Source organism: Melospiza melodia, chromosome 24 (genome assembly GCF_035770615.1).
Source record: "Melospiza melodia melodia isolate bMelMel2 chromosome 24, bMelMel2.pri, whole genome shotgun sequence".
NCBI classification, from domain to species: Eukaryota; Metazoa; Chordata; class Aves; order Passeriformes; family Passerellidae; genus Melospiza; species Melospiza melodia.
The window spans coordinates 9654839-9682038 of NC_086217.1; the positions used below are offsets into that span (position 1 = coordinate 9654839).

General features: G+C 38.2%; 1 protein-coding gene across 6 annotated transcripts in view; it reads left to right on the forward strand.

Annotated features, from left to right (window-relative positions):
- Positions 1 to 27200, forward strand: part of HELZ (helicase with zinc finger) — an 88021-nt gene that overhangs the window by 44092 nt on the left and 16729 nt on the right. For 4 of the 6 annotated variants that reach the window (XM_063176064.1, XM_063176065.1, XM_063176068.1 and 1 more), the window contains 10 exons: positions 383 to 513; positions 2776 to 2955; positions 4079 to 4183; positions 10680 to 10858; positions 12407 to 12525; positions 13927 to 14072; positions 16481 to 16628; positions 18934 to 19117; positions 21177 to 21405; positions 24530 to 24734. In XM_063176064.1, coding sequence (XP_063032134.1) covers positions 383 to 513; positions 2776 to 2955; positions 4079 to 4183; positions 10680 to 10858; positions 12407 to 12525; positions 13927 to 14072; positions 16481 to 16628; positions 18934 to 19117; positions 21177 to 21405; positions 24530 to 24734 — 1626 coding nt within the window. The remainder of the gene's footprint in view (positions 1 to 382; positions 514 to 2775; positions 2956 to 4078; positions 4184 to 10679; positions 10859 to 12406; positions 12526 to 13926; positions 14073 to 16480; positions 16629 to 18933; positions 19118 to 21176; positions 21406 to 24529; positions 24735 to 27200) is intronic. The other 2 variants (XM_063176066.1, XM_063176067.1) reach the window with 1 other exon arrangement.

Below are 27200 nucleotides of genomic sequence, written 5' to 3' on the forward strand. Positions count from 1 at the left end.
TAAGAGATGAAAGCTTACATTTGTAAAAACAATGTTTTAAGACAATAATATTTTTCAGGACTGTTTTTTATTATTTAAAAAAAAATTCCAAGAATGCTTTCCCTTTAATTTTTTCTGACAGTACAGTGGAATCTAATCTTAAAAGTCAAACAACAGAATTAAATTAGAGAAAATGCTGTATTTATCTTTGATTCTAAACAACAACAAAAACCCCCAAGTTAATTTTATCACAGATCTTTGGATTAAATACTATTTGCTGTTTTCCTCTGAGAGCCAGTGGTGTGCAGGAAGATAAAAATGTATCATGTACAGCAAAGTCTAATGGGCATTTTCTGAATGAGTCCTTTTTGTTCACCTCTCTGTTTCTTGGTTTGTTGTGCAGGTTGAGCTTCAGTTCCAGTTGAACCGGTTGCCCCTGTGTGAAATGCATTATGCCTTGGACAGGATTAAGGACAACAGCATTTTGTTCCCAGATGTCAGCATGACTCCCACCATACCCTGGAGTCCCAACAGGTACACAGACACTTTGAAATCACAGGTTGGGTGGGGATGCAGCTCTGAATTTCTCAGAGCAAATGGCTGAAATCTGTCCTGAACAGAAACAAGCCGTGCTCCTCATTAGTGCTGAGGGGTTCTGAGGAGGGAGGGAAACAGAATAAAACAAGAGGAGTCATCCTCCAGGGCCAGAACACACTGAGGGATTTTCCCTGGGTTTGGAGGCATCACAGTTGTACTGTGGGTGCAGAGAACAAACCTGCTGCTGGTGATTTCTGTGCTGCCATCCTCCTCTGAAAGCATTATAGGAATGGCAGTGTCAGTTCCAGGAGTGTCCCCAGTGTGCAGAGTCCTGGTTCCAGGGGCTGATCCATCAGTTCTTGTTGAGCTGCAGGGAGCCCAGATCTGGACATACCCACAGGGAGTGGTTATGGAAGGTGTGGCAATGACTCCTCAAGAAGCTACCCAGAGATTCTTTCTGTACACATCTCACAGTTTCCTTTATGAAATGACAAACCCCTGTGTTATATAAATACTTCTAAAGAAACTTAAGGCTGATGCAGTGAGAATAGTTTGTCTGGAAGAGGAAGCTTAGGGAGGAGAAATGTGAGGCTCAGGGAATATGGTCAGTATTCTTGCTCTTGGTCAAGAGGAATGAGCTTTCTGTGCTGGGAGAGCAGGGAAATGAGAGGAATGTGGAACTGATATTCTGCACAGCCTGGGAGGAGTCCTGTGGGGTCCTGAAGGTGAGAATTAGGAGTGTGATTGTGATGCAGGAGAAGTGAGGAGATAGCCCAGGCATTGAAAGGAAAACAATCTGTCAGAAGGCTGAGACAGTGAGTACTGTATGACAGAAAACACTGGAAAAATTGTAGTTTGTCTCTGGAGCTGCAAGAACAGGTCCAGTACAAGGGTGGGATCAATGTTCTGGGTGGGATGATCACTGTGTGCATCAGGGCTTTGACAGCACTGAGAGGAAGAAGGGAATAGGTTCTGTTTAGAGTTACACTACAGAGCTAATGGAGGTCAGTGACAATCTGTTCACTGACTTAATTAGCTTCTGAGGGAATCTTACAAGGAAATAGTGCTTAAGAATAGTTTGGAAGTAAGCAGTGATTTCAAAAAGGAGGCAAGTCAAGTAGGATGGAACTTTTATCTTCTATGTACATAGCAGTTGCATGTTGGTATAATGTTTTATATTTTTTGTATACATAAATAAAATATGTAATGATTATAGTTCAGTTGAAATCAGTTCCATCTGGTGGCTTGATTTGTCCTTCTTTAAGAATCAAGCTAACTCCAGACTGTCTTTCCTGTTTTTCTTCTGTGTCTGCTTTATGTCCCTGTTCCTTTCCTGTTTCTTAGTCTCTTGCCAGCTTGTTGTTCATAGACATCTTTAAAGTTAAAATTCAGTCAATTCCCTCTTGATCTTGCTCTCTGTTCCTAACTACTTCTGAGCAGAAACTTTCCCAGTCTGTAAGAAGCGTGGTGCTTGTACCAAAGCAGATCACATTACTAAAGTATGGCCATATGTGCAGCAGTGACAGGTGTTTTTTACTATGCATGTCTACTTTTAAATCTGTCTGTGGGAATATTAAAAACTCTGTCTAGAAATCTTTAACTTCTTATGCTCATTGGAATTTTCTGAAAGCATCTTCCTCCCAGTGCTGGCATCACTGGCTGCTTACAACAAAAATCCTTTTTATAGACTGCTTTCCCATTAGAGGTATGTGCCCTGGTGATCTTAAAAAAAAAAGTAAAGAGAAGTCTGTCATTAATTGGTAGCCAGTATTTTTTAAATTTGATTTTAGATATCTTTTGCCAAGCCCTGGGGTTGTGTAACTGGTTAGTTTTAAATTTAACAGTGTAAATGCTGCAGGGAAAAAGCATAATGGAAATATGGAATAATGGAATTTATATTTGCATGATAATAGTAGAAAAATCATTGTATGTTTACCTGTTTTGGTTATCAGAGAATGGTGCAGTGTGTCCTTCTTCTAGAATGTGTGCTCTGCAGGTTAACTGTTGTTAGGTGGGATGATGTGAATTGAGAATAGGTGGAAACCCCACGCCCCAACTGATTTATTGCAAACAGCAAATTTTTATGATTACAGCATGTGATTGTTTTGCTAGATTTGTGTATTTGTTTCACGTGCCTCAGCACCACAATCCACACAGCAGCTCTGTAAAGGCTCTAGAGTTTTGAAATCATCCCTGGTTTAGTTCTGCCTGCCGGTGGAAGGTGGGAGCTGTTGTAACCTCGGTGGGCTCTTTGCGCAGGCAATGGGATGAGCAGTTGGACCCCCGGCTGAACGCGAAGCAGAAAGAGGCTGTTCTGGCTATCACCACCCCCCTCTCCATCCAGCTGCCTCCTGTTCTTATCATCGGTCCCTATGGGACAGGAAAAACCTTCACTCTGGCTCAGGCAGTCAAGCACATCCTCCAGCAGCAGGACACCAGGTGAGAGGGGGCACTGAGCACACAGGATGGGATTTTTTGGCTAAAATTCAAGTCAAAGGTGGAAATACAGAATTTCCACCCAGCTTAGAAACCAACAAACCCAAGCCATCCTTTATTGTTTGGGATGATAAAGTAATTTTATAATCTTGGCCTGTATTTGCTATTTAGAACAAAACTAATCAAAATGGAAGTTATGTAGAATGGCTGTGATTAGCTCAGCATGGGAAGTTTTGCAGCGTGGTCGATAACAAAAGCTTTAAAATCAAGTCTAGATTAATAATTACAAAATGATTATTGAAAACCTGTTTGATAATTGATAACTGAAGGGTTTGAGCTGGGGGCAGAGGATGTGATTTTTTGGCTGAAATTCAAGTCAAAGTTGGAAATACAGAATTTCCACCCAGCTTAGAATACAACAAGCCCAGGCCATCCCTCATTGTTTGGGATGATAAAGTAATTTTATAATCTTTTATAATAGCCTGTATTTGCTATTTAGAACAAAGCTAATTGAGTGGAAGTTATGTAGAATGGCTGTGATTTGCTCAGCATGGGAACTTTTGCAGCATGGTAGATAACAATAGCTGGGCTTTAAAATCAAGTCTAGATTACAAAATGATTATTGAAAACCTGTTTGATAATTGATAAATGAAGGCTTTGAGCTGAGGGCAGAGTATATGATTTTTTGGCTAAAATTCAAGTCAGAGGTAGAAATACAGAATTTCCACCCAGCTTAGAAACCAACAAACCCAAGCCATCCTTCATTGTTTGGAATGATAAAGTAACTTTATAATCTCGGCCTGTATTTCCATTTAGAACAAAACTAATTAAAGTGGAAGTTATGTAGAATGGCTGTGATTTGCTCAGCATGGGAAGTTTTGCACCATGGTAGATAACAAAAGCTGGGCTTTAAAATCGAGTCTAGATTAGTAATTACAAAATGATTATTGAAAACCTGTTTGATAACTTATAACTGAAGGGTTTGAGATGAATCATGGGAAGTGCAGTAGGTCCATGAAGAGGAATGTGCAGGAAGATGGCCACTGTTTCCTTTTTTTTGTATTCTACTGCTTTGAATTGTTTTCTGTTTCTTCATTGCTTTTTTATTTGCATCCATTTATTCCAGCAGGATTCTCATTTGCACCCATTCTAATAGTGCTGCTGATCTCTACATAAAGGATTATTTACATCCATATGTAGAAGCAGGCAATCCCCAGGCAAGACCTCTCAGGTATTTTTTTAAGGCTTATTATATATCTATGAAATGCTATTCTTAAGAAAAGGTGTCTATAAAAAAAGGTTAAAGAACTTTTAAAATATAAAAGCATATTGGCATTACCAGCAGTGCATTTAAAAACAGCCTAAAAGGAATGTGAAATATTGTAACATAATTTTTGGTCATTTGTTAAATAAAAATAAAGACATCCTTTTTTAAGCTTCTATTATTCTATTGATAAATGTGTCTTTCCTAATGAGCAAACTTTTGATACACTCCTCTAAAAACTACTATGATAAAATAAAATGGATTTTAGTTGTGTTTTAATTTCTGAAAAATTTGACTCACAATTACAAGGTTAATTTGGAAACTGGGATTCTCCACCTGGCTTCTTGAAGAAACATTTTGGTGTCATAGGAGAAATGTGTGAAAGTAGTTTGACCTCTTCTGATAAATCAGTGTGAAGTGATTGTTTATGTATTGAAATGTACTTACTTAATGTGCATTGTGGAAATGGGTTTAGGTAAAAAAAAAACCAAAACAGAATCTCAAGAGCAAGGAGGGCAAACTTGCATGGAAATAGTTAAGGAGGATTTATTTATGGGCATAAATCTGCTCCTGGGAACGTTTTGCCCAGTAATCACAATGTATACTTTATACTGCTAACTTAGTGTGTATATATATATATATATATATATATATATATATAATAAATTATGGGCATCATTTTCTGAATGCCAGTGGGTGAGTTTATAATATTACTGAGAGAATGACTCTGTGTTTACTTGCTAGCTATTAAAAGCCATCCTGGACTTATATTTTATGCAATGTCTGTGAAGCCAGTGAAGTTATGTGAAAAGGCTGCATCTGCAACAGGTGTAAATTCTCTTAGGTCTGTTGGCTTTGGTTGCCATGTGACATTTTACAGACACTGAGGGTCTGGCCAAGGGAAGGAAGGCAGTGTTGTTTTGTAAAAGATGTCTTTGATCTGGTTGTGTTTTAACACAGATTCTCTTAAGGTGATTTGTAAAGCACTTTGGGATGAAAACCTTTACAGAGTCTTAATTTTCTGAAGGGAAAAAATGTGTGTAATTGACCTTTTTGGGAATATTGAAGTGTGATTTAACAGGGCAAGGAGATAAATACAGTTTTATTGTTGCCACGTTGTTGCTGCCTTGTTTTCAACTGTGTAGTCCAGTCTCAGAATTATGAAAAACATAAAAAGTGATATTTTTCTTATGGTTAAAATTTATTTGGATATTCGCTAAGAGAATCACAGCATGTAACTTAAAAGTCACTGAGTGTTTGAATGTAAATTTAATTATTGTAGCATTTGTTATAAAGCCTTCAGAAAGTGCTGCTGTAGATTGTCTGATGCTGTTCAAATAGTCAGAACACCTCTGTTAAACAAATTGAAGTTTAAGGAAATGGAGGCACCTCTGGAGTTGTGTGTGTATGTTAATAGAGCCACAAGTATGTATGGTTCCACTAAAAAATCTGAGAGATAATGTTGTTTGAGCACAAAGTGCATTAACCTGCTCTGGCAGGAGTTAAAGGTCAATTTTTCTGAATCCAAACTGGAATTGTGTGAGACTCCCGGTTCAAAATTGTTCATGGATGTACCTCCCTTATTGACTGTTGTAAAGGTATTTTCAAATTCAAATCATTACTGTTAGATTAAACAGGGGGATCTGAGCCTCTGCAGTATTTAAAAGGAAGCATCAAGTGGAGTGGAAGCAGTTAATTATTCAAGGTAGATGTGCTGCTTTCAGAGCTCATTGTGGTTCTAAGTAACTGAACACTGCTGTAGATTTTATCTCTTATTTCCTCTACAAGTGATGAGTTGGCTTAGTGGGGAGCAACACAATATTTTATAATATTTATGTTGTTTTTAAAGAAGGAAAGCTAAATTATTTAACATTTTGTACTGAAAACCATGTAGATCTTTCCATGGGTAAGATGTACATTAAATAAATTATCCTGTCAGTGATCTGACATAAAAGTTTGAAAAGCAGAGTTGTGGAGCTTGTTGTTTAAATATCAAGTTATAAATTTGTATTATCTCTTAACAAAATAACATCCTCTGCCCTTTGGAAAATACAGAGTCAGAGTGAACAGTGAGAATTTATGTTAAATCTAACTTCTGCACCTAAATGAAATACCAGCAAAGCCTGAAGGCCAAATTCTCATAGTCCTGATGCCCATAAACAAATTATTATCCAGAAAAAACCTTTGCCCCTGGGTTTGATTAGATGAGTCAACTGTATTAGGGGCACACTCCAAAATCTGCCTTTTACTGGAAAAACTTGACACTGAAGCACTTTCATGTACTTACATAAATGAATGCAGAAATGTTTCTGAAGGAATGAAACCAAACCCAAGCTACACCTGGGAGGAGAGAGCTTGGATTAAGTGCTTCTGTTTGATGGTGAGCCACCTGATTTTTTTAAAGCCAGGCACCTTTAGATGGTGAGTCAGAGCTGTAAGAGGGAGTAATTGGCTCCTGATTTGTATTTTCTTTTACTCCTTGGATGTGCCTGTCTCCATCAGCTGCTGGAACCTTCTGGAGGTGGCTGCTGAGGCAGGAGAATTCACATTATCACCCTCTCCTAAAAACTCCAGCATGCAGGTAGCAGCAATTCCTCTGTATTTTGCCTGGTAGTGGTTGAAATATTATTATAATATGAATTTAGTGTTATTTTACTTGCATATTTCAGATTCAGTTGTTTCCGTACACTGGAATACTAAGGGAAAAGGAAAGAGGTTGATCCAGCCTTTATCTGTATATTGAGTATTTTTATTTATTCCTAAGCATGGTCTTGCTTAGGAATAAATAAAACTAATATCTTCAGTTCAGCAGTGTCAAAAAAGAAGTTGGTTCTGTTAAAAATATATCTCTGAAACCCCTTCAGTTCATTTTTTACTACTTTGATCATAACATTCATATGTAAGTTCTGCATATATCCTGGAACCAGGTAGCTTTAATATGTGGCTGCTAGCTAAGAATTATCCAGGTTATAAAAAATAATCCATAGGAGCCAGAGTTGAATTAGAAAAGAAAGCAAACAGTAACTCGGACCAAAAACCCCCAGCAGGTTTTAAAAGACCATTGCCCCCATTTCCAAATCAGTTCTTGTACTGAAAATGGAATTAATTCATCTTACCAAACGTTAGTTTGGAAAATAAATGACTCTTCTGCCAATGACTTTTTTGTTGAAACTCTAGCTTCCATCTTAAAGGAAAAAGGTATTTAAAAAAGGGAACTTTCAAGTTGTAGGACAGGTTTTTCACATGTTTTCTGCCTCTCAAGGAACATATTTGTTTGTGAGAATGAGCCTCTCTTTGGAGATGGATCTAAAGAAATGGAAGAAGGAAATCACAGATGCTTTTAAAGTTTCCTTTAGGCTTCTTGGGACTTGATAGATTTATTTATTTTAGCGGTCTCCTAACAGAGACATGAAATTACCCTGCTAGATTGCTTTCCCTCTGAGTTTTTGTGCTCTTTTTGCTTGAGGGATTTCAGGTGAAAAGCACCAGCACCAAGGCTGAGGAGGTGGGATTGTATCCCAGAAAGGTTTATTGGAGTGCAGAGTCCTGGCCTTTCTGTTCTGAACTGAGAGGAGTCAAGTTCAGAACAGGGAAGAGAAGTTTTGAAAGCTGAAGTTTAGATCCCATTCACTCTGTTGTAAGGAAGAAGTCACTGTTGTAGGACAGGAGTGCAAATCAAACACCTTTTAGCCTCCCTCAGAGGTTCTGACTCCAGACTCTCCTTTATTACATTTCAGAAGTGTATTTTAAGTGGCTTAGAAGCAATCCCAGCCTGGAACTACTTGATTTGACTGACACTTAGTTGAAATAGTTGGGGAAATTTTCTTTTGTGCTGCATGCAGGGAAGATGCTGGAAGCACAGGCAGGTCAGCTGCCAGCTCCTTGCATTCCTCATTGGCTGGAGATGCACAGAATTGAGATTTCTGTTGTAGGTACCCAGATGCCACACTTAGAAATAAATTTCTACAGGAAATGCAGATTCCTTGCATGTTAACCAAGCATTAAATGCAGTGGATATATTCAGTGCCTTTGTTTGCAGAAGATTGAGCCCCTAATCTATAATCCTCTGGTATTTCCATTTTGAGGCAATGCTCCATGTATGTACCAATAATTTCACTGCCTGTGATCTGGGTAAACCTTACCCTGCAAGGTTTTCATTTCTCCAGAATTAAAGCTTTGATATGAGCCATGTGATGGGAAAAAAATCTCTCTTGTAAGCTGTAGTTGAGTTTGGGTTCTGTACAAGGAACAAATTGGTACAAAGTGGCTGCAGCCTTTTCCCAAATAATAATAAAATGTGTTGTGGGTACTAATGAGTTTTGATTAGTAACTACCTGATTGCTGGAGTTTAGGGACTCTGCTCATGCAGGGTTAAGATTAAACATTTTTGAAGTTTAGTCTTTTGTTTAATCACAAGTTAAGGGCATGTTGCAGGGTGAAATGTTATGATTTGTGTTAAGCTGGCAAACCCCATTTTTGTAATTGGTTCTTCCAACTTGGAGGAAAAAAACCGCCTAATAATGAAATTATGGGTGATTCCAAGTTGCACCTGAGAAAGAAAGTCCTTGTTCAGTGAAGCTTAACTTCTCTCATGACATTTTCCAAGTAGTCACATCTGTCAGGTGTTTTTATGCCAGTGGTGAATAATAGCTCTGGGATACCTATTTGATCTCACATCAAAATAAAAGAAATTAATGGGTAAGCAGCAATGCAGTTTGAAATGCTGTCAGCCAATCTGTGAGTCACCCAGAGTTGAATTTTTGTAATAAAAGACAGTGCATGGTATAATAATGTCTAATAACCATAATATTTTGCATTTCAATAGCACCTTTCATCCAAGAATCTCAAAGTGCTTTACAAACATAAACTCCCAATAAACTCAGTAATGCTCACAGTACTCCTGTGAGGTGATGGGTAAGTGTAACCTCAGTTAAGGTTGGGAGAGTGAAGCACACAAAAGCTGAGGATAAAAAGCTGGGATAAGTGGAGCAGGGGTTATCTTGCTCCCTTGTTGTAGCTGTTAGGCCATGACTTTGTGCAATAACAGTTTATCAAATAAAGCTCATCCCTTTGATAGCTGAGAAGAAATAAATATGTGGGGTAACATTAGAAGCCTCTTGTTCTGAGAATGACTCAGGAGTGTGGGGGTTGTTCCTGCTCTGAACCCAGATTTACCTGGAGTTACCTTTGGTCTCCAGTGTGGATTTGCCTTGGTTGTGTTGTCAAATCAAAAGTCATTCAGGGTACTGAGGTGCCTTTGAGTTTCATTTTGTCCAAAATGGGCAATGTATCTTCACAAACCAGATTTATTCTAGTGCTGGTACTCGTTTCTCTCACATCACATGGAGCTCAGCTGTAATTTTCAGACGTGGGTGGACATGTGATATCCAGAGTCCAGCCAGTGCAATCATGCTCTGCAATTAGGTGCATAATTACACATTTCCAAACACTTTATTAATGATTTGGGATTTGAACTATGGGTGCAGGAGAAATAAAATAATGACTAGATAAACTGAACAGCATTAAATCCTATATTTAGAACTGAAATAATTTTAATTAATTTCATCTTCGGAAATAAATTTAGGCTTTAATTTCTGTACAATAATTTCTTGTAGTTTAAAGGTTCTACTTCAGATTTATAGTTCTTGATAGAGATTTGGTGGTGAGGAGCACCTGATGGAGGTGTCACAAGGCACCTTTATCCATCTCCTTGCAGGATGTGTTTACCCTGTGGAGTTACTTGTGCCCTGTCTTCTGTCTTTCTCTTCCATGTAGCCAAACTGGCTGTAACAGATCATCCCTTCCTGAGAAAAATTCATCACTGATCCCCTGGGATGGTGGTTAAAATGACCTGATGTGTCGTGGAAGGGTGTCTGAAATCCAGTCAATGTCCTTATATTATAGACTCCAGTCAAACTTCTGGCATTGTTTTCCCATTCTTTTATCCACAGTATCACAGTTGTGGCCCTGTATGATACAAAGATGAATCCATCTCATGTTTGGTTTGTAGAATTCAGACAACAAATGGGATGGGTGGGAGGAACAGCAGGATTTGAGTGTATTTCATGTATCAGCTGCAGTGGCTGAGATGTGCAGCCACTGTCAGTTCCATACTCTGGGCTATAGTTACGTTTCAGGTCAGCAAATATTTATTAAAAATGAGTTTATTGTAAGTTTAATATTAAATAGGCATTGATGTGAGGATCACAGGACATAAATATTTGAAGAATTTACCGATGTCTATATGTGAAATAAAACCTGCTAATTGTTCATGTATGTAAAACTGCACTGCAATTACAGAAGGTGAATCCAAGACATTTTAGCATGTAATTTTGCATAGTTGTGCCATTTTGCTTCTTGAAGATATTTTTTTTTCAGAAAACAGAGTATTATTGTTTGAAATATTTGAAATATTAAGCAGTGTTCCAAGCTGAAGGAAAATAAACCCCTTTTTCTCTCCTAGGGTATATTTCCGAAATCGCTGGGTAAAGACTGTTCACCCAGTTGTGCATCAGTACTGTTTGATTTCAAGCACACATTCCACCTTTCAGATGCCACAGAAAGAAGACATTCTTAAGCAAAGAGTAGTAGTTGTTACTTTAAATACATCACAGTATCTATGTCAGCTGGATCTTGAACCAGGTAAGATCATTTCTAGACCAGAAGTGGCCATGCTTAAGAAATATCTTCCTTTTGACACTGTTGGTCCCTTACCCAATTCTTGGAACTGTTAAAAAATAAAGTAAACAATGATAATCATAAAATGCTTGTTTGTTTTTTATGAATAAATGTTTATTACAAAGCTGTAAATTGCTGGCATTCTAATTAACCTTTTGCTTGTTTTTTTTTTCCTTCTTAAAAAAAATAAATAAAGAAGCAGTACTATCTATGATCTGGTGTTTGTGAGATCCAAGAGGGAAAATTCTGTTTGAGATTCTGACTTTGAATATTATGCTCATTAAGGTCATTACTCAGTGGAGCATGTAAGCATAAATAACAGAGAGCTTTTTCCCCTTGTTTTGTGAATTGTTGAGCTTTGCAAGCAACTCCCACACATACAAGCCCTGTCTTTGTTAACATGATACATTTAGGGTTGTTTTCTAAACTGAAAGATATTAGACTGATTTTTTGGGGCAGAGGCTGCTTAGGGTTTATTATTTTCCTGATCTCCAAATTAAATCCATCTGCTTTTTAGAGAATATGGAATTTCTTTACATGAGTTGTTAGGATTAGTTTTTTTATGGCTGCATTTAAGCATTTGTTGCAACAGAGAAAACGAATATGGAATTTATGGTAAATATTTTTGGATCTTTAGATAGAAATAGCTGCTTTGTTTGGCAGCAGGCTGTGTACAGTCATGCCATAGCAATGTCTGTGCAGCTGTATGAAATTCATATTTTCCAAAGAAAATTGCTGCATTTTTATGTATGTAATCTGAATTGGATGGTGCACCAAGTCCTCTAATACTTTGTTTTAAACCTTAATATATCACAGACATCAATGTATAAAACCACTTCTATACCTATCCTGAGTTTAGATTCATAAAATACAAGTCTGCAGTGGCCAAGTTTCTTTTCAAGTGCATGTTCTCCAGTGCATAGATTCCCACCAAACTTTTGGTCCAGTATTATCATAAGATTGAATTTAAATTTTCCTTCAACTTCTGTTCCTTTTTTCCCCCCCAACATTCCTTTAAGCCCATAACCAGCAAAGTGCTCAGGTATGTGTGCAATTTTAATGGGAAATTTAGTATATAAAATAATTACTAGTACTCAAGTACACGAGGAATTCCTTGTCACTGTCCAAAGCTCTTCAAGTCTCATGGTGGCAAAATAACTTTCAGATTTGAGAAACCTCTTGAGGGATGGTCTGCCAAGAGATATTTCTTCTTGGGGTAAGGAGGGCTCAGATAAAATGTGTTTAATTTCATGTGTATCACAAGGAAGAGGCAGACCTGGGGCTCCTCCTAATGTCCCTGGCCACCAGGTGACCACTGTTGGTCATTTGGTGGGTGTGGAAATTCTGTGATTTTCAGTAGCTGCTAGAAATTAATTTGTGGAAGCCATACTTTTTAAAATTCTGGTTTTGGTTACTATCAGAATACAGAATGTTAAATTCAAGTTATTGTTTTCAATATTAATTTTATCAAATTTCAAATTTCATTTATTTGGTGAAATTTGTGTTTTACAGGGTTTTTTACACACATTCTGTTAGATGAAGCTGCTCAAGCTATGGAGTGTGAAACGATTATGCCTCTGGCATTAGCTAATAAAAACACAAGAATTGTCTTGGCTGGAGACCATATGCAGGTAAGAGCTGTGCAATTTTTGAATATGAAGTGCATATGTATAATATTTGTATTTATCTATTTAAGTTATTTATCTGCATCAAGTCATATAATAGATGGGGAAGGCAAGGAGAATTCCAGGGATGTTATTTAAGAGATGAGGATATTTATTACAGTCAGGAGTTTATGACTGGTATTCCCTGTTGATTTTTTAAAGAATTCAAGAATATGGAGAATTAGGATTGAGAGAACTTTAAATTTTTATTAGAAACATCTAATCTGGTGAAGATTTGAACAAGTGAGAAATAAGAAGCTGAAACTAGCCAGTGCTTTTATGTTGCTGCAAAGTGCCTGGGAGCTGCTTGGTTTGGAGAGTTTCAAACACTGATTCTGCCTGTCATTTTTCAGCCTGTAGGCATGAGAAAGCATGCTTGGAAAAGTCAGCTTTACTTGCTTTATTGATTTAGGCCAGATTTATTTGTTTTTTATAGATTTGCCTTTAATTCTCCCTGCATCTCACAGTAGCAGTAGGGTGGAAGTGTGCTTTGGTACAGTAACAAACTCAGAGTGGTTTTGCCACTAATAATTTAATACTGCTGGATCATTTCAATGATATTAGTAATGCCAAGGACTGGGGTAGTGCTTTTTAAATATTACTCTCAAAATGCTTTTCAAGAGCTTGGAATTCTTACTTCAGGCTTGATCTCATCAGCCCAGCTGTGTGGATGAATTCCTCCCAGGGCCTGTGTCTCAGGCTGTTCTGTAGCTCAGGGTTTTACAGAAGATCCTCTATCAGCTGTCCAGTATTTAAATCTCAAAAACTAATATGTAGCTGAATCATATGAATTCAGAATGACAAAATAGATTGGCTTCGTTTCTACATTTGGAAATTGTATTTTAAGAATCTAATTTTCATGTTCTTTGGTTCTATTTTTCCTGCTGTAGTAAATGTTGGCTTTATTGTTAAACAAGCCCAGTAGGAGTTTAGTGTAACAGTAAATAGGTCACTGGGTTTTTGTTTTTTTCAACAACATTTCTGTTTAAGTTTTTAAATGGTACTAAAATTTCTTTGTTTTCTGATTTGTACTATTTGTGGTAATAACTGAATTGTAGAAGTGGTTGTCAGAATAATGGTGTAAAGTGATTCTAAACACAGTAGGGAGTGTTAAACTTAAATAGAAGGGCTCTTTGCATAGTTATTGAGTATTTTATTGTTCCTTTAAGACCATGCTGGTCTTTTGTTATTTTTCTGGGAGGCGGGAGCATTTCTTTGGAATAACCACGGTTTCTGTCTTCCAACGGTGAATGTCCAGCAAGAGGGAGGTTTCATTTTTGAGTTGATGCAAATACATATGTTGGGAGCATGAAATTCCAAGTCCACCCATTTAGTTACATTTTCTTTGTGTGTGTGTGTCTATTACAGCTCAGTCCTTTTGTCTACAGTGAATTTGCCAGGGAGAGAAACCTCCATGTGTCCTTGCTGGACCGGCTCTACGAGCACTACCCTGCCGAGTTCCCGTGCAGGATCCTGCTCTGTGAGAACTATCGCTCCCATGAAGCAATCATCAAGTAGGTGTGAACTTTTTCACTCTATCCCGTGCTTCTTCTGACTGCTGACACTGGACAAAAGAGCCAAGCACAGCTGAAGTGTTGTTGGCATGAAATCTGAACTTGTTTCAAAGTTAATTAGTAATTCTGTGTGGTCATTTGGACTCCTTAGAGCAGCTGCCAGGGCTGTGGGACAGAGCCCTCATTCAGGTTGGGCTTGCACACTAAACCAAAGAAGAGCCAGCTTTCCCTTTTTAACCACCCAGCAGTTTGTTATGTAGGCTCTGTGCTCCTTTGAACCATTTCAGAATTTTAGATTTACTGGGGATGATTATCTTGGAATGGTGAGCTGTGGGCAATGTAAGGAACATATGGATATCCAACTGTGAATGGAAAAAATAGGTCAAATTTTGAGCATGTTTCTTTACTGTTGACATCTTTTATTACTTCTTTCAAGACACATTAATCAGTGGGTTTGCATTTTTATGCTATGATAAACTAATGGCTGCCAGTGTAATGAGCTCATCCATGAGCTGTGCTGGAAAGAATAAGTGCAATCATGGGGAAAAATGCTAAAGTTTAAATCCTGGCTCAAATATGTACTGAGGAATATTATGTTGGTATCCAGTCATACTAATTAGGTTATCACTGTGTTCAAAGCAAAAGCAGAAATATTTACGTGCTCTGGGGAATCAAAAGTGAGAATGTAAAATATTTTTTTACATAGCTTGATCTATCTTCACTTTATGGATTTTGTAGTTATAGGCTGAGTGTTGCTAAATTTCTTACCTATATTCTGAGTTTCTGAGTTTGAAATGAGAGAACATCTGTAAAGGAAGGGATCATTTCAGCTTTTCTCTAGACATCCCTTCCATGTCATTTACCTCAGAAAGATCATGAAAATTCACTTCAGCAGCTGGAGTTCAGACAGGGAGTTCCAAGAAAGAGCCACTTTGTTGAACACTGAGGTGAAGATGCAGAAACACCACTGGGGCTGCTTGGATCTCTGGTCAAAGCCCAGTGTGCCCAATTCCACTGGGAAGTGTTGCTGTGGGAGCTGAAACCAGCTGAACACTCCCATGGTGGTCCCTTTAGGAGATGTCTCAAGTCTCCTTTTTGTGTATTGTGGAACTTCCCCTGACAAATGGGACCATGACACTTAGGACAGAAGCGTAGGGAGATGAAGGACTCATTAATCATCTCTACCTCACTGAAGCAGAGACACCATGAGAAATAGAGGAAAGAAGGAGCCATTAGTTCAGCCTGACTTTGGCACCGTAATTGGAAAAAACAGCCCATACAGAAAAGTTTTGTTGTTTAATGAGATCTCATTACTGAAAGTTAATTTGCAGAAGAGATGGTTACTTTTGCCCCCTGGCTGCTGTGGAGTGACTGCTGCAGCCTAAGCCAGAGAGGAGCCCAGTGTTCTTCAGGGTTGTCCAGGGTGAGGCAGCTCAGGTCAGGGTGGGCTGCAGTGCTTTGGTGCTGATTTGGTAGCAAAGAAGTTTCTGTGGCTTTTCCATGAGCAGCTGTTTCCATCTCAAGCTGCAGTAGCAGGAATCCTGGAAGAACTGGATGGAGCCACCAGCTGCACAGTCTCTTCCTTTAGTTGTCTTCATGTCAGGCTCTGCTCAGGTTTCTGCAGCCTCTGAGCAATATCCAGAGAAAATTAAGGTTGGAGGCTGAGCACTGAAAGTGAGATGATATCAAAATTCCCTCATTACTGGAAGCCAGTGCATTAATTTAGCTCTGCTGTGCAATAATTTACAGCACTCTGCAGCCTCTCCTTGCTGCCTTTTTGTCTCATTCCATTCAGGTTGCCTTCTTCCCTCCTGCTTTTCACCATGAGGTAGTTCTTGCCTCATTGCTTTTTCAGTCAGAGGAACTCTGTCCTGGTTGTGTTTCTGGTCTCTAGCAACACAGATCAGCCTGGAGTGGAAGCCACAGAAGAAAAGCTTGGTTGACAGCTGAACACTTGGCCTGCATCATGCTCAGTGCACACGAAATCTGTAGTAAATTTATCTTCCAAGTTCAATAACTCTTAACTGACATGAGCAAGCTCATTGTCCAGCCTGGGGAGTAACCAGTGCCAGATAGCAAGTGTTCTTTTTGCCCACTTTCCAGCCATCAGAACTTCTGAGTGAAACATCAGTGAGAATGTTCATAACTTTGTCGAGCTTTAGATGAGAGCAGAAAACAGCCTTTGTAGAAAAAGTGTTGAAGAAGCATATTTTTAGTGCCTTCTGCTGTGTCTGTGGAAGGGAAATATCAGTTCAGAGAAATCATTTGAAGATGCTGAATAGTAATCAGTGGTTCTGTTTTCCTTATGAAGTATTTTGTGGTTGCATATTTCATCAGGGAGATTTGCATATTTTATCAGTGAGCTCATGTGTAGACTCCACATTTTCCCCTGTTTTGCCTCGTTACAGTTACACATCTGAACTTTTCTATGAAGGCAAATTGATGGCAAGTGGAAAGCAGCCAGCACACAAAGATTTCTACCCTTTGACTTTCTTCACAGCACGTGGAGAAGATGTGCAAGAAAAAAATAGTACAGCTTTTTACAATAATGCAGAGGTAACTCTTCTTTGCTTTTACTGTTGATTGTTTTTTTAAAGCTCCGCTCCCCCAAATTTACTGGTTTATGCTGTGTGGGTGGAAGACATAAATTGTCCTCTACTAGGAGAGTGGAACATGGAGTTTGCTAAACATGATGTAATGAAAATTGCAATTGTAGTAAACATTTCCACTAATTTACCTTCTTTTTTTTTTCTCTGCAAATTATAAGCTGCATCTCATTCTCCCAGGCTCATTCTTCAGGAGAGAAGATTTGTCTTTCCTGATAATTTATGTGACATTCTGATAGATGTATCTTAGCAACTGAGAGTAACTGCAATTTGAAGTAAAACTTAGATTTCTTTGACTGTTGTAGAAATGTTCCCACTCAGATAAGAGTCCTCAGGAGTAACATTTCACATTTCCTTTAATATGTTTAGGATCAGTGTCTAACTGATAATGTGCAGATGAGATTCTTTTAGGTGAGAACTTATTCTCTATCTGTTTGTTTCATGTAGATTTATTGATATTCTTCAAAAATTGCTTTCATTCTCATTCCTTCCCTTGTGTTTTAAAGAACTAAACAACCCAAGCCCACAAAAACAAACACATGCAGCAGCACCCACCTCCCACCTTCTGCCTTGATAATGCTGTTCATAGTGGAAGATGCCTTTTTCCAGTGACCTCCAGTTCGGGAGGGAGGGAAAACCAAAGAAATAGCAGTGATTTTCATAAGCTTAGGAGGAATTTCTGGGTAGTGCTTGTTATGAACACTGCAAAACTGCCTGTTCCCCCTTGTTGATCATGGTGGGGTTCCTCTGCTGCACAATTTGAAACCTGTTTGTTGTTGTTGTGCTGCATTGTTAAACATTCTTTGCTGCATTAAAATATCTTCTGAAATAAGAAGCTCCAATGACTTCTGGACACCTGACTGCTTTCATTAATCTACTTGGATTGCTTTGCCATTTAAAAAAAAGTTGTAAAGGACCTAAAAATATCTTCAGTGGCCAAGTAACTGTCTGAAAACTGTGAGTCATTAATGGCCACAGGCAGAAATGAAGGACAACGGCTCCTTAAACACCAGCAGGAAAAACTGGAATTAGATGATGAGGGAGATTTTTTCTGTTTGACCCTTAATGGATGTTTGCATTGGGGCATCTTGTGGTTCATTGATGCCTATATTAAGAATTATTCTGGGAAATGCACTTTCCCTTGTTGGTCTTCATTTTAAAATTTCCCTGTGTGGTATTAATTCTAAATACATACCTAGAAGCTATATCCTTTTCGAGAATCTTGCCAAACTTCCTACAATAGATCCTTATTTTTGTGCTACGGTTTTTATAGATATCAAAGTTTATTCTAATTGCCTTTGTCAGCAGAGCTGGCTTTTAAATGCAAGAACTGATGTCACAAAAACATTCAGGACTTGCTTAAAAACAGTCCCATATTTTTACTATCCTCTGAAATGGCCAAAAATAAACTATTTGTGACTTTTTAAGGATTAACTGATTTTTTTTTTCTTCTTTAAGAGGCTGAGCTTGCATTTGAAATGCTGTAGGAAAACAGCACCATGAATTATTGTGCTTTAAATAGCTCGAGAAATATTTATTGAATGTAATTAAAAAAAAAAGAAAAGGAATCACAAACCTTCTGTAAGGTTACTCAGAAATGCCTTGTGCAGTGCAGTACCTCTGGTGTGTTGAGAGGAGCTGCTCTGGCAGGAGGTTACTTGGAGGCTGTCTCCTCACAGGGGGAGGTTTTTAGGTTTTAATACACATTAATCTTCTCAGGTAGCACATTTCATAATATTTCACAGAGAGGAACTAGCAGGTGATGAATTACCTGAAACTCCCAATGGTATCCTTTGGAATGGGAGATCATTGTGCTCTGGTACATGGATGCTGTGTCTAGAGTTATCAGACATGATAAGATGACATATATCAAATACAGAATACAAATTAAATTACAGCTATTTGGGCAGTACATTTACTTACAGAAATAACTTGAAGTATGGCAAGAAAGGTCTAAGTGCACTTGATATTTTTGTAAGAATCTAGGAATGAAAATTAAGGTTAATAATGTAATTTTCAAGTTTGTAATTTTAAGTGAGGAAGCTTATTTCAAGCTAAAGAAGGGTGCTGTATAGTGAATACATTGTTTTACTCCAGGATACTTTAGAGTATCCCCGTGGGATGCAGCAGTATCAATGCTTGTGTAACACTGTGTCATGTCAGCCTTTCGAAGCCTTAAAGCTCAAACCCCTTTCCATATCAAAGAGCGCTGCTCAGTGGGACACAACTTTTGAGAATTCTGCTTTTTTGCCCAGGTGTTTGAAGTGGTGGAGCGCGTGGAGGAGCTGAGGAGGAAGTGGCCAGTGGCCTGGGGCAAGCTGGACGATGGCAGCATCGGGGTGGTGACCCCGTACGCCGACCAGGTGTTCCGCATCCGCGCCGAGCTGCGCAAGAAGCGCCTGTCGGACGTCAGCGTGGAGAGGGTGCTCAACGTGCAGGGTGAGCGCTGGCCTGGCCAAGGGGGAGTGTCTGCTGCTGGAGTAACTGCAGGAAATTACCCTGGAGTTTGCTAAAATTGCCCTAAAGCTGTGGGAGCAAAAGGAGAGCTGTGGTACAGGTGTTGCTCCAGCTCGATGGATGTGAGATGTGGGATTGATCTCGTTTATCTCAGTGGATGTGAGATTTATCTTCTCTCAAAAAGATATCTTTATCTTTTCTCAGAATTAAGTTCAGCCTTGCTTAAAAATTGAGTGAAAATTGTAGAAACCAATAGGTATTTAACAGAATTTTAATGTTTTTAACAAACTGATTGGTTTTAGAGGTCCCAAATACAAATGGAACAGAGCTTTATGGATGTGAGATTTATCTTCTCTCAAAAAGATATCTTTATCTTTTCTCAGAATTAAGTTCAGCCTTGCTTAAAAATTGAGTGAAAATTGTAGAAAACAATAGGTATTTAACAGAATTTTAATGTTTTTAACAAACTGATTGGTTTCACAATTCCAAATACAAATGGAACAGAGCTTTATGGATGGGAGATTTATCTTTTCTCAAAAAGATATCTTTATCTTTTCTCAGAATTAAGTTCAGCCTTGCTTAAAAATTGAGTGAAAATTGTAGAAACCAATAGGTATTTAACAGAATTTTAATGTTTTTAACAAACTGATTGGTTTTAGAGGTCCCAAATACAAATGGAACAGAGCTTTATGGAAGTGAGATTTATCTTCTCTCAAAAAGATATCTTTATCTTTTCTCAGAATTAAGTTCAGCCTTGCTTAAAAATTGAGTGAAAATTGTAGAAACCAATAGGTATTTAACAGAATTTTAATGTTTTTAACAAACTGATTGGTTTTAGAGGTCCCAAATACAAATGGAACAGAGCTTTATGGATGGGAGATTTATCTTTTCTCAAAAAGATATCTTTATCTTTTCTCAGAATTAAGTTCAGCCTTGCTTAAAAATTGAGTGAAAATTGTAGAAACCAATAGGTATTTAACAGAATTTTAATGTTTTTAACAAACTGATTGGTTTTAGAGGTCCCAAATACAAATGGAACAGAGCTTTATGGATGTGAGATTTATCTTCTCTCAAAAAGATATCTTTATCTTTTCTCAGAATTAAGTTCAGCCTTGCTTAAAAATTGAGTGAAAATTGTAGAAACCAATAGGTATTTAACAGAATTTTAATGTTTTTAACAAACTGATTGGTTTTAGAGGTCCCAAATACAAATGGAACAGAGCTTTATGGATGGGAGATTTATCTTTTCTCAAAAAGATATCTTTATCTTTTCTCAGAATTAAGTTCAGCCTTGCTTAAACACGAAGTGAAAATTGTAGAAACCAATAGGTTTTTAACAGAATTTTAATGTTTTTAACAAACTGATTGGTTTTAGAGTTCCAAATACAAATGGAACAGAGCTTTAGCCTCAAAATGTTTTACTGATTATCTTTTCCATCTGTGGAATCTTTACTGATTTCTTTTCCATCTGTGGAATAAACTGCAAGGAGTCTAAAAATTTAGGTGTTTCTTCCTGAAATCACATCGATAACAAGGATTTTGTGTAGGCATAGCCTGTTGCTAGGTTGCATTTCTAGTCAGTAATAAACAAAGGCAGATGATAAAGTAACTGAGTGACAGTGAGTGGTTTGCTCTGTTTTTTCATGGTGGATATTAATGCATTTGAGAAATTTAAAAATATGAATCAAGAATGTCCAGATTTTATTTTTAAGGTAGAATAAATAAATTCAAGATTTGTTATTGACTCATAGGCAATGCTGTAAAGATAATTACCATTTCAGAAAGTTCAGGAGTGATTAATATCAAGGTGAAAAAATAAGTTTTTAAAGAGGAAATATTCTTGTAATGGAATATGCTATTTATAGTGCATCTTTTAAAAATTTTAAATCTTATTACTCTTGCATAAAGCTCTTCATGGGAAGGGTAGCTATGAGTTCAGAACATCTAGGTGTGAAATCTGGCTGGCAAGGGCAGTGGTCTGGCCACGGTAGGAGCAGAAATAGCAACAATTATCTCAGAGATGTTTTTTGTTTCATTTTAGGAAAACAGTTCAGAGTTCTGTTCCTCAGCACAGTACGAACACGGCACACATGCAAACATAAGCAAACTCCAATTAAAAGGAAAGAGCAGTTACTGGAGGATTCCACAGAAGACTTGGATTATGGTTTTCTGTCTAATTACAAACTTCTCAACACTGCCATCACAAGAGCACAATCCTTAGTAGCTGTGGTTGGAGATCCTATTGCTTTATGTTCCATTGGAAGATGCAGGTAATTTCTCTGTGTTCCTTGGTTAATCAGGGCTAAGGGTACTGGAAAATGTGTTTATTTGTGACTGGTGGATTTAGGAAAGTGATGGTTACCGTCATATATAACGGGGAAAAATGTGAGATACCCACACCTGGCCATGGACAAACTGTCCTTTCATACATTTATAATTGCTCAAATTTTCATTTAGCAATTGAACATGCTTGATTTTACTTTCTAGTAGAGTTTTTTGTATACTCATTACAATTTTATATACAAATAAAGGTAATGCATAATTTGGAGTTTAAAATTGTGATTTGAATGTTATGGCAATCATAGGATGGTAGAAGACTTGAAAAACATTATTTATGTTTTGGTAGGTCTTCATGACACTTGGAAAAAACTTGTTAAGATTTGAGTGGATTTACATTTTATAGACCTAAATGAAGAAATGTGAAAAATGCTGAGATATGTAAACACTTAATGATATGTTAAAGGTTCCGAGTTCTTGTTCTTCAAAGGGTTTTTTTGGATGGAAGAGCTGAAATTTCGAGATGATCAGAGATAAACCCTGCAGCTTATTCTCCAAGAGAGGAAACAGTGCACCGACTACATTATTAAAATAAAGCTAAAAATACATGTTAGTTGTTATATCTATGTTGTGTTCTACTTTCCTGAGCAATGCTTCTGCTGCTGTGTTGAGAAGGGATGTGGTTTTCAAAGATTAGAGTTGAAAAAGCCAAATGCAATTCAAACCTTTGTTTTCTGTATTTATGAAATATAACCTGAATTTCACCACTTCCCTGCTGGGGCCATGTCAGGAGTGTCTGTACATGAATACAATGATCTGCTTTAAATGGCTGCTAACATCTTACTGACAGAGGAATAATTGTTGTGGGTTTAATTCACTTTTCCCTTACCTGGCTAGGTTTTTTAGGCAAGGGGTAGTTTATGTAATGAGCCGATGAGAAGGAGCCCCTGTGCCTCCCAAGAGCTTCTTCAAAGTATGTGAAATAGAGTGTGCAAAAACTTAATAAAATAAAAATACAAGCTGTCAGCATGGTAACAAATTACAGTGCTGGCAGTTGAGGATTTGGTTTGCATTTTGAAGACCAGCAGCTGTTTATAGATGTAGAGCTGCTCCAAATTATAAAACTGAAAGATAATTAAGAAACAAGGAGCACTGGAACTTTATTAAGATGTATCTCGAGCTTTCCCTTTAATACACCATTGTCTTGTTTCACTGAATAATTGAACATTCACTCTTTGAAAATAGTGCTGGAGGGGCTCAGGGAGGCTGCTGGGAAGATGGTTCTTTTTCAGTCCAACAGGAGTAGGGAAGTCTGAAAGAAGTGACATTTCGTTAGGAAAAACAGACCTCAAAAAAGTTTCGAGTGTACTTGAATTTTATAAATATTCTAATACCTGTCAAAATGAGTCAAGACTGTAATGATAGTTGTAGAGAGCTTTGTGAAGTATGCCCAGGGTAATCATTACATTCCTGTGTGCTCCAGCTGGACTAGACAGAGCTGTTTTGGCAGACACCCCCTTTAAACTCCCGAGCACACTCAGAGGCAGCAGGGTTTTATTCTCTGTTCTTCTACCCCAGAACAAGTGTTCCATGTGTAGAGAGACTGCTTGGGGCATTCTCAGCAAAAGTGGATGGGTCTCAGTGGATTTGGGCTACTTGGCAGTAGGTTTGGTGACTGAATTGATTAATCAGAGGGAATTCCATCATTAAAGCATCCTGGTGATGCTTTTAATTTTGGTTTTTAATTCTCATTTAAAACCTTGCAGGATCTATTTGCCTTAGAGCAAAATGCAGAAAAAGGGCCAGCTTGCATCCTGAATTTTAAAAGAGCATTTCTTGCCTGTATGAAATCACAACAGAAATGGGCTTTTAGGGAAAACAATTCTGAATTCCTAAAAACATCACAAGCAGCACAGTATTCGTGCAAGACAGACATTTGTTCTTTCTCACAAAGTCAGCTACTCAGCAGAATGTGACACTGCTGGTACAATTAGTCTGCTGCAGTTCCTCATTTTGCAGGTTTTGGGGAAAGAACAGAGTTTGCTGATAGGCCAGACCTTATTACTGAAGGGTGAACAAGCAGGAGTTATAGTCAGGCACACCTTTACCCTTGATATTTTTGAAAGAGACAGCACAGTCAGGTTTGTTGGGTTTTTTTTAAAGTGACATCTTCAGACCTTATTAAATAACTTTTAAGCTTCAGTAACTTCACCCAAAAAGTTCCTTTGAGGTGAAAAAAAAAATCATAAGTGTAAAATTTTGTGTAGATCCTGCTATGGATGTTAACAAAAAAAAGACTTTTCTTTTATAAAACAGTAGAAAGATATGTCCTGAGAAAGCAGAAGACAAGGAGGAATGTTCTTTATTGCATGGTTTGAAAAGCCCCTCCATCCTCCAAATAGTTGGAAACAGAATTTTCATAGAGAAGTTATGCATCATCTGATGGTTGTATTTCTACCTCAAAAATACTTCTGTATGTTATAGAAAAATCTGACATGCACTAAAGTTCATGCTTTTGTTTGTTTTCCACTAGAGGATCTCAAAGAATCTCTAGAAACTCCCCAAAATATTAATTTTCACATGCCTCTGAAGTGTTTCACAAGAGTGGTTCTGAGGGCATATCTCAAAACCCTTTGTATTTGTTTTTTGTTAGCTTTGGTATTTGTTACACTGAAGGATCTGCCTAAATTCAGAGAATGTTCTTGACAACTTCTGGGACTGAGAATCTGTGTAATTCCTGTCACTGTTTGAGCTTCAATAAATGCCTTTAATCATACATTCCAGAATTTTAAGCATGGAGTTTGCTGTTTTTGGTTTTCTAGGAAAAAGTTCTGAGTTGAGCTGTCCATGGCATTGATACCAAACGTGGTACCCAGCCAGGGCTGTGAGCTGGTGCCCATGGGCAGAGCTGTGTGTGCATTTGGAGTGCACACAACTGGGGAGCTCTGCACTGTGCTGTGGGGCTCAGCTGCAGGGAGCAGGCTCGGGGGGGATGGATTGGTGTGTAAAATGAGCACCCACAAACAATAAAAGTGTCCCACAGTTACGTTAAATCTGTTTTCATTTTAATAACAGCCATTGAGCTTTCCTCACTGTTTGTAAAAATCATTTCCATAGGAAATTCTGGGAAAGGTTCATTGCCCTGTGCCACGAGAATGAAAGTCTGCATGGCATCACGTTTGAGCAGATCAAAGCTCAGCTGGAAGCTCTGGAGTTAAAGAAAACCTACGTGCTGAACCCCCTGGCCCCCGAGTTCATCCCGCGCGCGCTGCGGCACCAGCACTCAGCCAACCCCAGCAAGCAGCAGCAGTCACCTCCAAAGGTACAGAGTGCTGGGGATGCCTTCTGCCTGCAGCTGGGAGGGAACCTGCACAAATAGCATGAAAGGTTTATGGAACAAGCTGTTTGTTTTAAAATTGCATCAGTGCAATCAGATATGAATGCAAATTCCAGAGGGATCCTCGGCTCTAGACTTGTGTTGTCGTGAAGCTTTTAGCAATATAGCTTGGGGTTGTCCAAGCCTTGTTTCCTTCCTGCAGCACACCTTGGCTCACTCTGGCCTGTTCATTGGCAGTTTTGCAGTGACCCTGGAGAGCTTCAGCCCTGGAAATTCAAGATTTAGATAAACCAGATTAAACCCTATGAGCAAGAGCCAGTCCCTGTCCCAAGCTGTACCCCAAGAAACAACAGGTTGATACAGACAGTGACAAGGAGTAAAAAAAGCCAACAAAATAATAGCCAAAAGGGATTTGGTTTGGTCTAAATATCACATTTAAAATTCAAGGACTTAAGTTATGTAAGATAATTTTTGATGTAATTAAAAATATGTTGTAAACTGGTTTATTGCATAGATTAGCTCAGTGATAATGTCCTTCAGAAGACCAGATTTCATTAGCATCAAGAGGACAGAAAGATAAAATTACCTCTGAGTGGTAATTTCATCAGCTCTTTTTATAAAAGCAGGTGAAGAAGTGATGAAAATACATAGCTTCCTTAGGATGATAAAGAACAACACAAAATTTTAGAGCTTTCTTGGGGGGCTGATATATTAGTAATGAATTCTGTTTTAATAATTCTTTGTAGTTTATATCAAAATCATTTGGGTTGTAATTTAATTAAATTGTGTTTAGAGACAGAACTGAAATACGGATTGTCAGCTTTGTGATGAACTCAGTGTACAGGAAGGAAGAACTGCACATATTTCCCATAGCTTTGCATTTTTGTTCCAGGCTGTATCATTGAAATGAAATTTTTACGACAGGTTTTTTTAATACAAAGAGGAAAGCCTTCCCTTTGACAGTCCTTCCCTAAAGGGAGCTTGTAAGGGAGAACATTTGGTTTCTTCATCAAGATGCATGCATTACTTTCTGAAACAAACACCAGATTTCTAAAGCTTCTAGTCATGTGTCAAAACACTGGGCCTACAGAAAACCAGAAATTACAAAATTGTCTTTAAAAGCCACTGCTGCACTCTCATTTTTCATGAGCTCTTCAGTCTTTTCCTTAATAATAGAATGTCATTATTAATACTTTTAGTTTCCTAAATGAAAAAAAAAAAAAGTACTTGAAAATGCAGGTATAGTACATTTAGGAAAAAAAGGGGAGTGAGTGTTGGGGAAAGTGAGAGCCTTGTAAGTAGACAGCTCTGTTTATTTTGCTTTAGTTTGTTGGTAAACTAAGCCCTTGTGCTGTTCCAACTGCCAACACTATTTTCATCTTAAGATCTGAAGTGTTTCAACCACCTGTACCACAATTCTAAATAAAATCTTTCCTCTGAATGCCACTGATAGGTAGTGAGTGTGTGCAGTAACAGCACAGGTAATAATCAGATACTCTGAGAATACAGCTGGGATCAGGGATGCATTTCCCTTTGCTCAAGTTTTAAAAGCAGATGGGTGGCTTTGCTTATTTTAGACATCCTAAGTAAAGTATTTAACATTAAAAATGAAGGATTAAAACCTAGTGCTGGTAGGAAAATGTTGTAGCCAAAAAAAAAAAAAAAGAACTGTTTTCAGTCATGTTTTGTGGTGAGTTTATGGACATTGTGCAAGTCAGGGCTTGTCTTGGTTTTGTACAAGCAGCACTTCTTATTCAGCAGAATTGCTCCTGGATTTATGTAGGGGCATTAAAAACCTCTTTGCTGTTTAGATTTTAAAGAAGGGGAAATGTTTGAGTCTTGTCTGAGAGGCGAGCAGGCAGCTTGGAGCTGTGAGTGCCTTGTGCCCTGTTCCTGTGGCCAGGCATGGCAGGGAAGGAGGGCTGGAGCTGCATGGGGACACAGCCTTTATTGAAGGTGATGATGTGGAAAGGGAAAGTTTCCAGAATCCAGAGTTTCCCTTGGGGTAGTTCACATACAGCAAATTAAGCTCTGAGTTTACAACTTCCCTGCCTCCCACTCGCTGCCTGCCAGCTTTTGGTCTGGGTTCAGGCACTTAAAGCAGGGTGCAGCATCACCCCAGAGATTTCCTGCAGTCAGGGAGGATCACAGGTCAGGATAAATCTCTGGAGAACTCCCTCTACTCCTGTTTGTTGACTGAAGGGGCATCCAAAGAATGACAAGGCTGTTAACACCTGCGCTCACCTAAATCTTGGTCTGGGCTTCCTCTGAGAGCCTTTATGTAATGTGGATTTTTATATTCCAAAGGTGGAGCCAGTTTTTAGAGGAAACTGAGGGTATTTGTGCTCCAGTGTTGTCAGTCACCATCAGTTCTAGGGTGGGTTTAGGTATGCTGGAGATGGGTGGGGACATGAACCTTGGTGTGAAAATCTTTGAGAAATGATAACAATT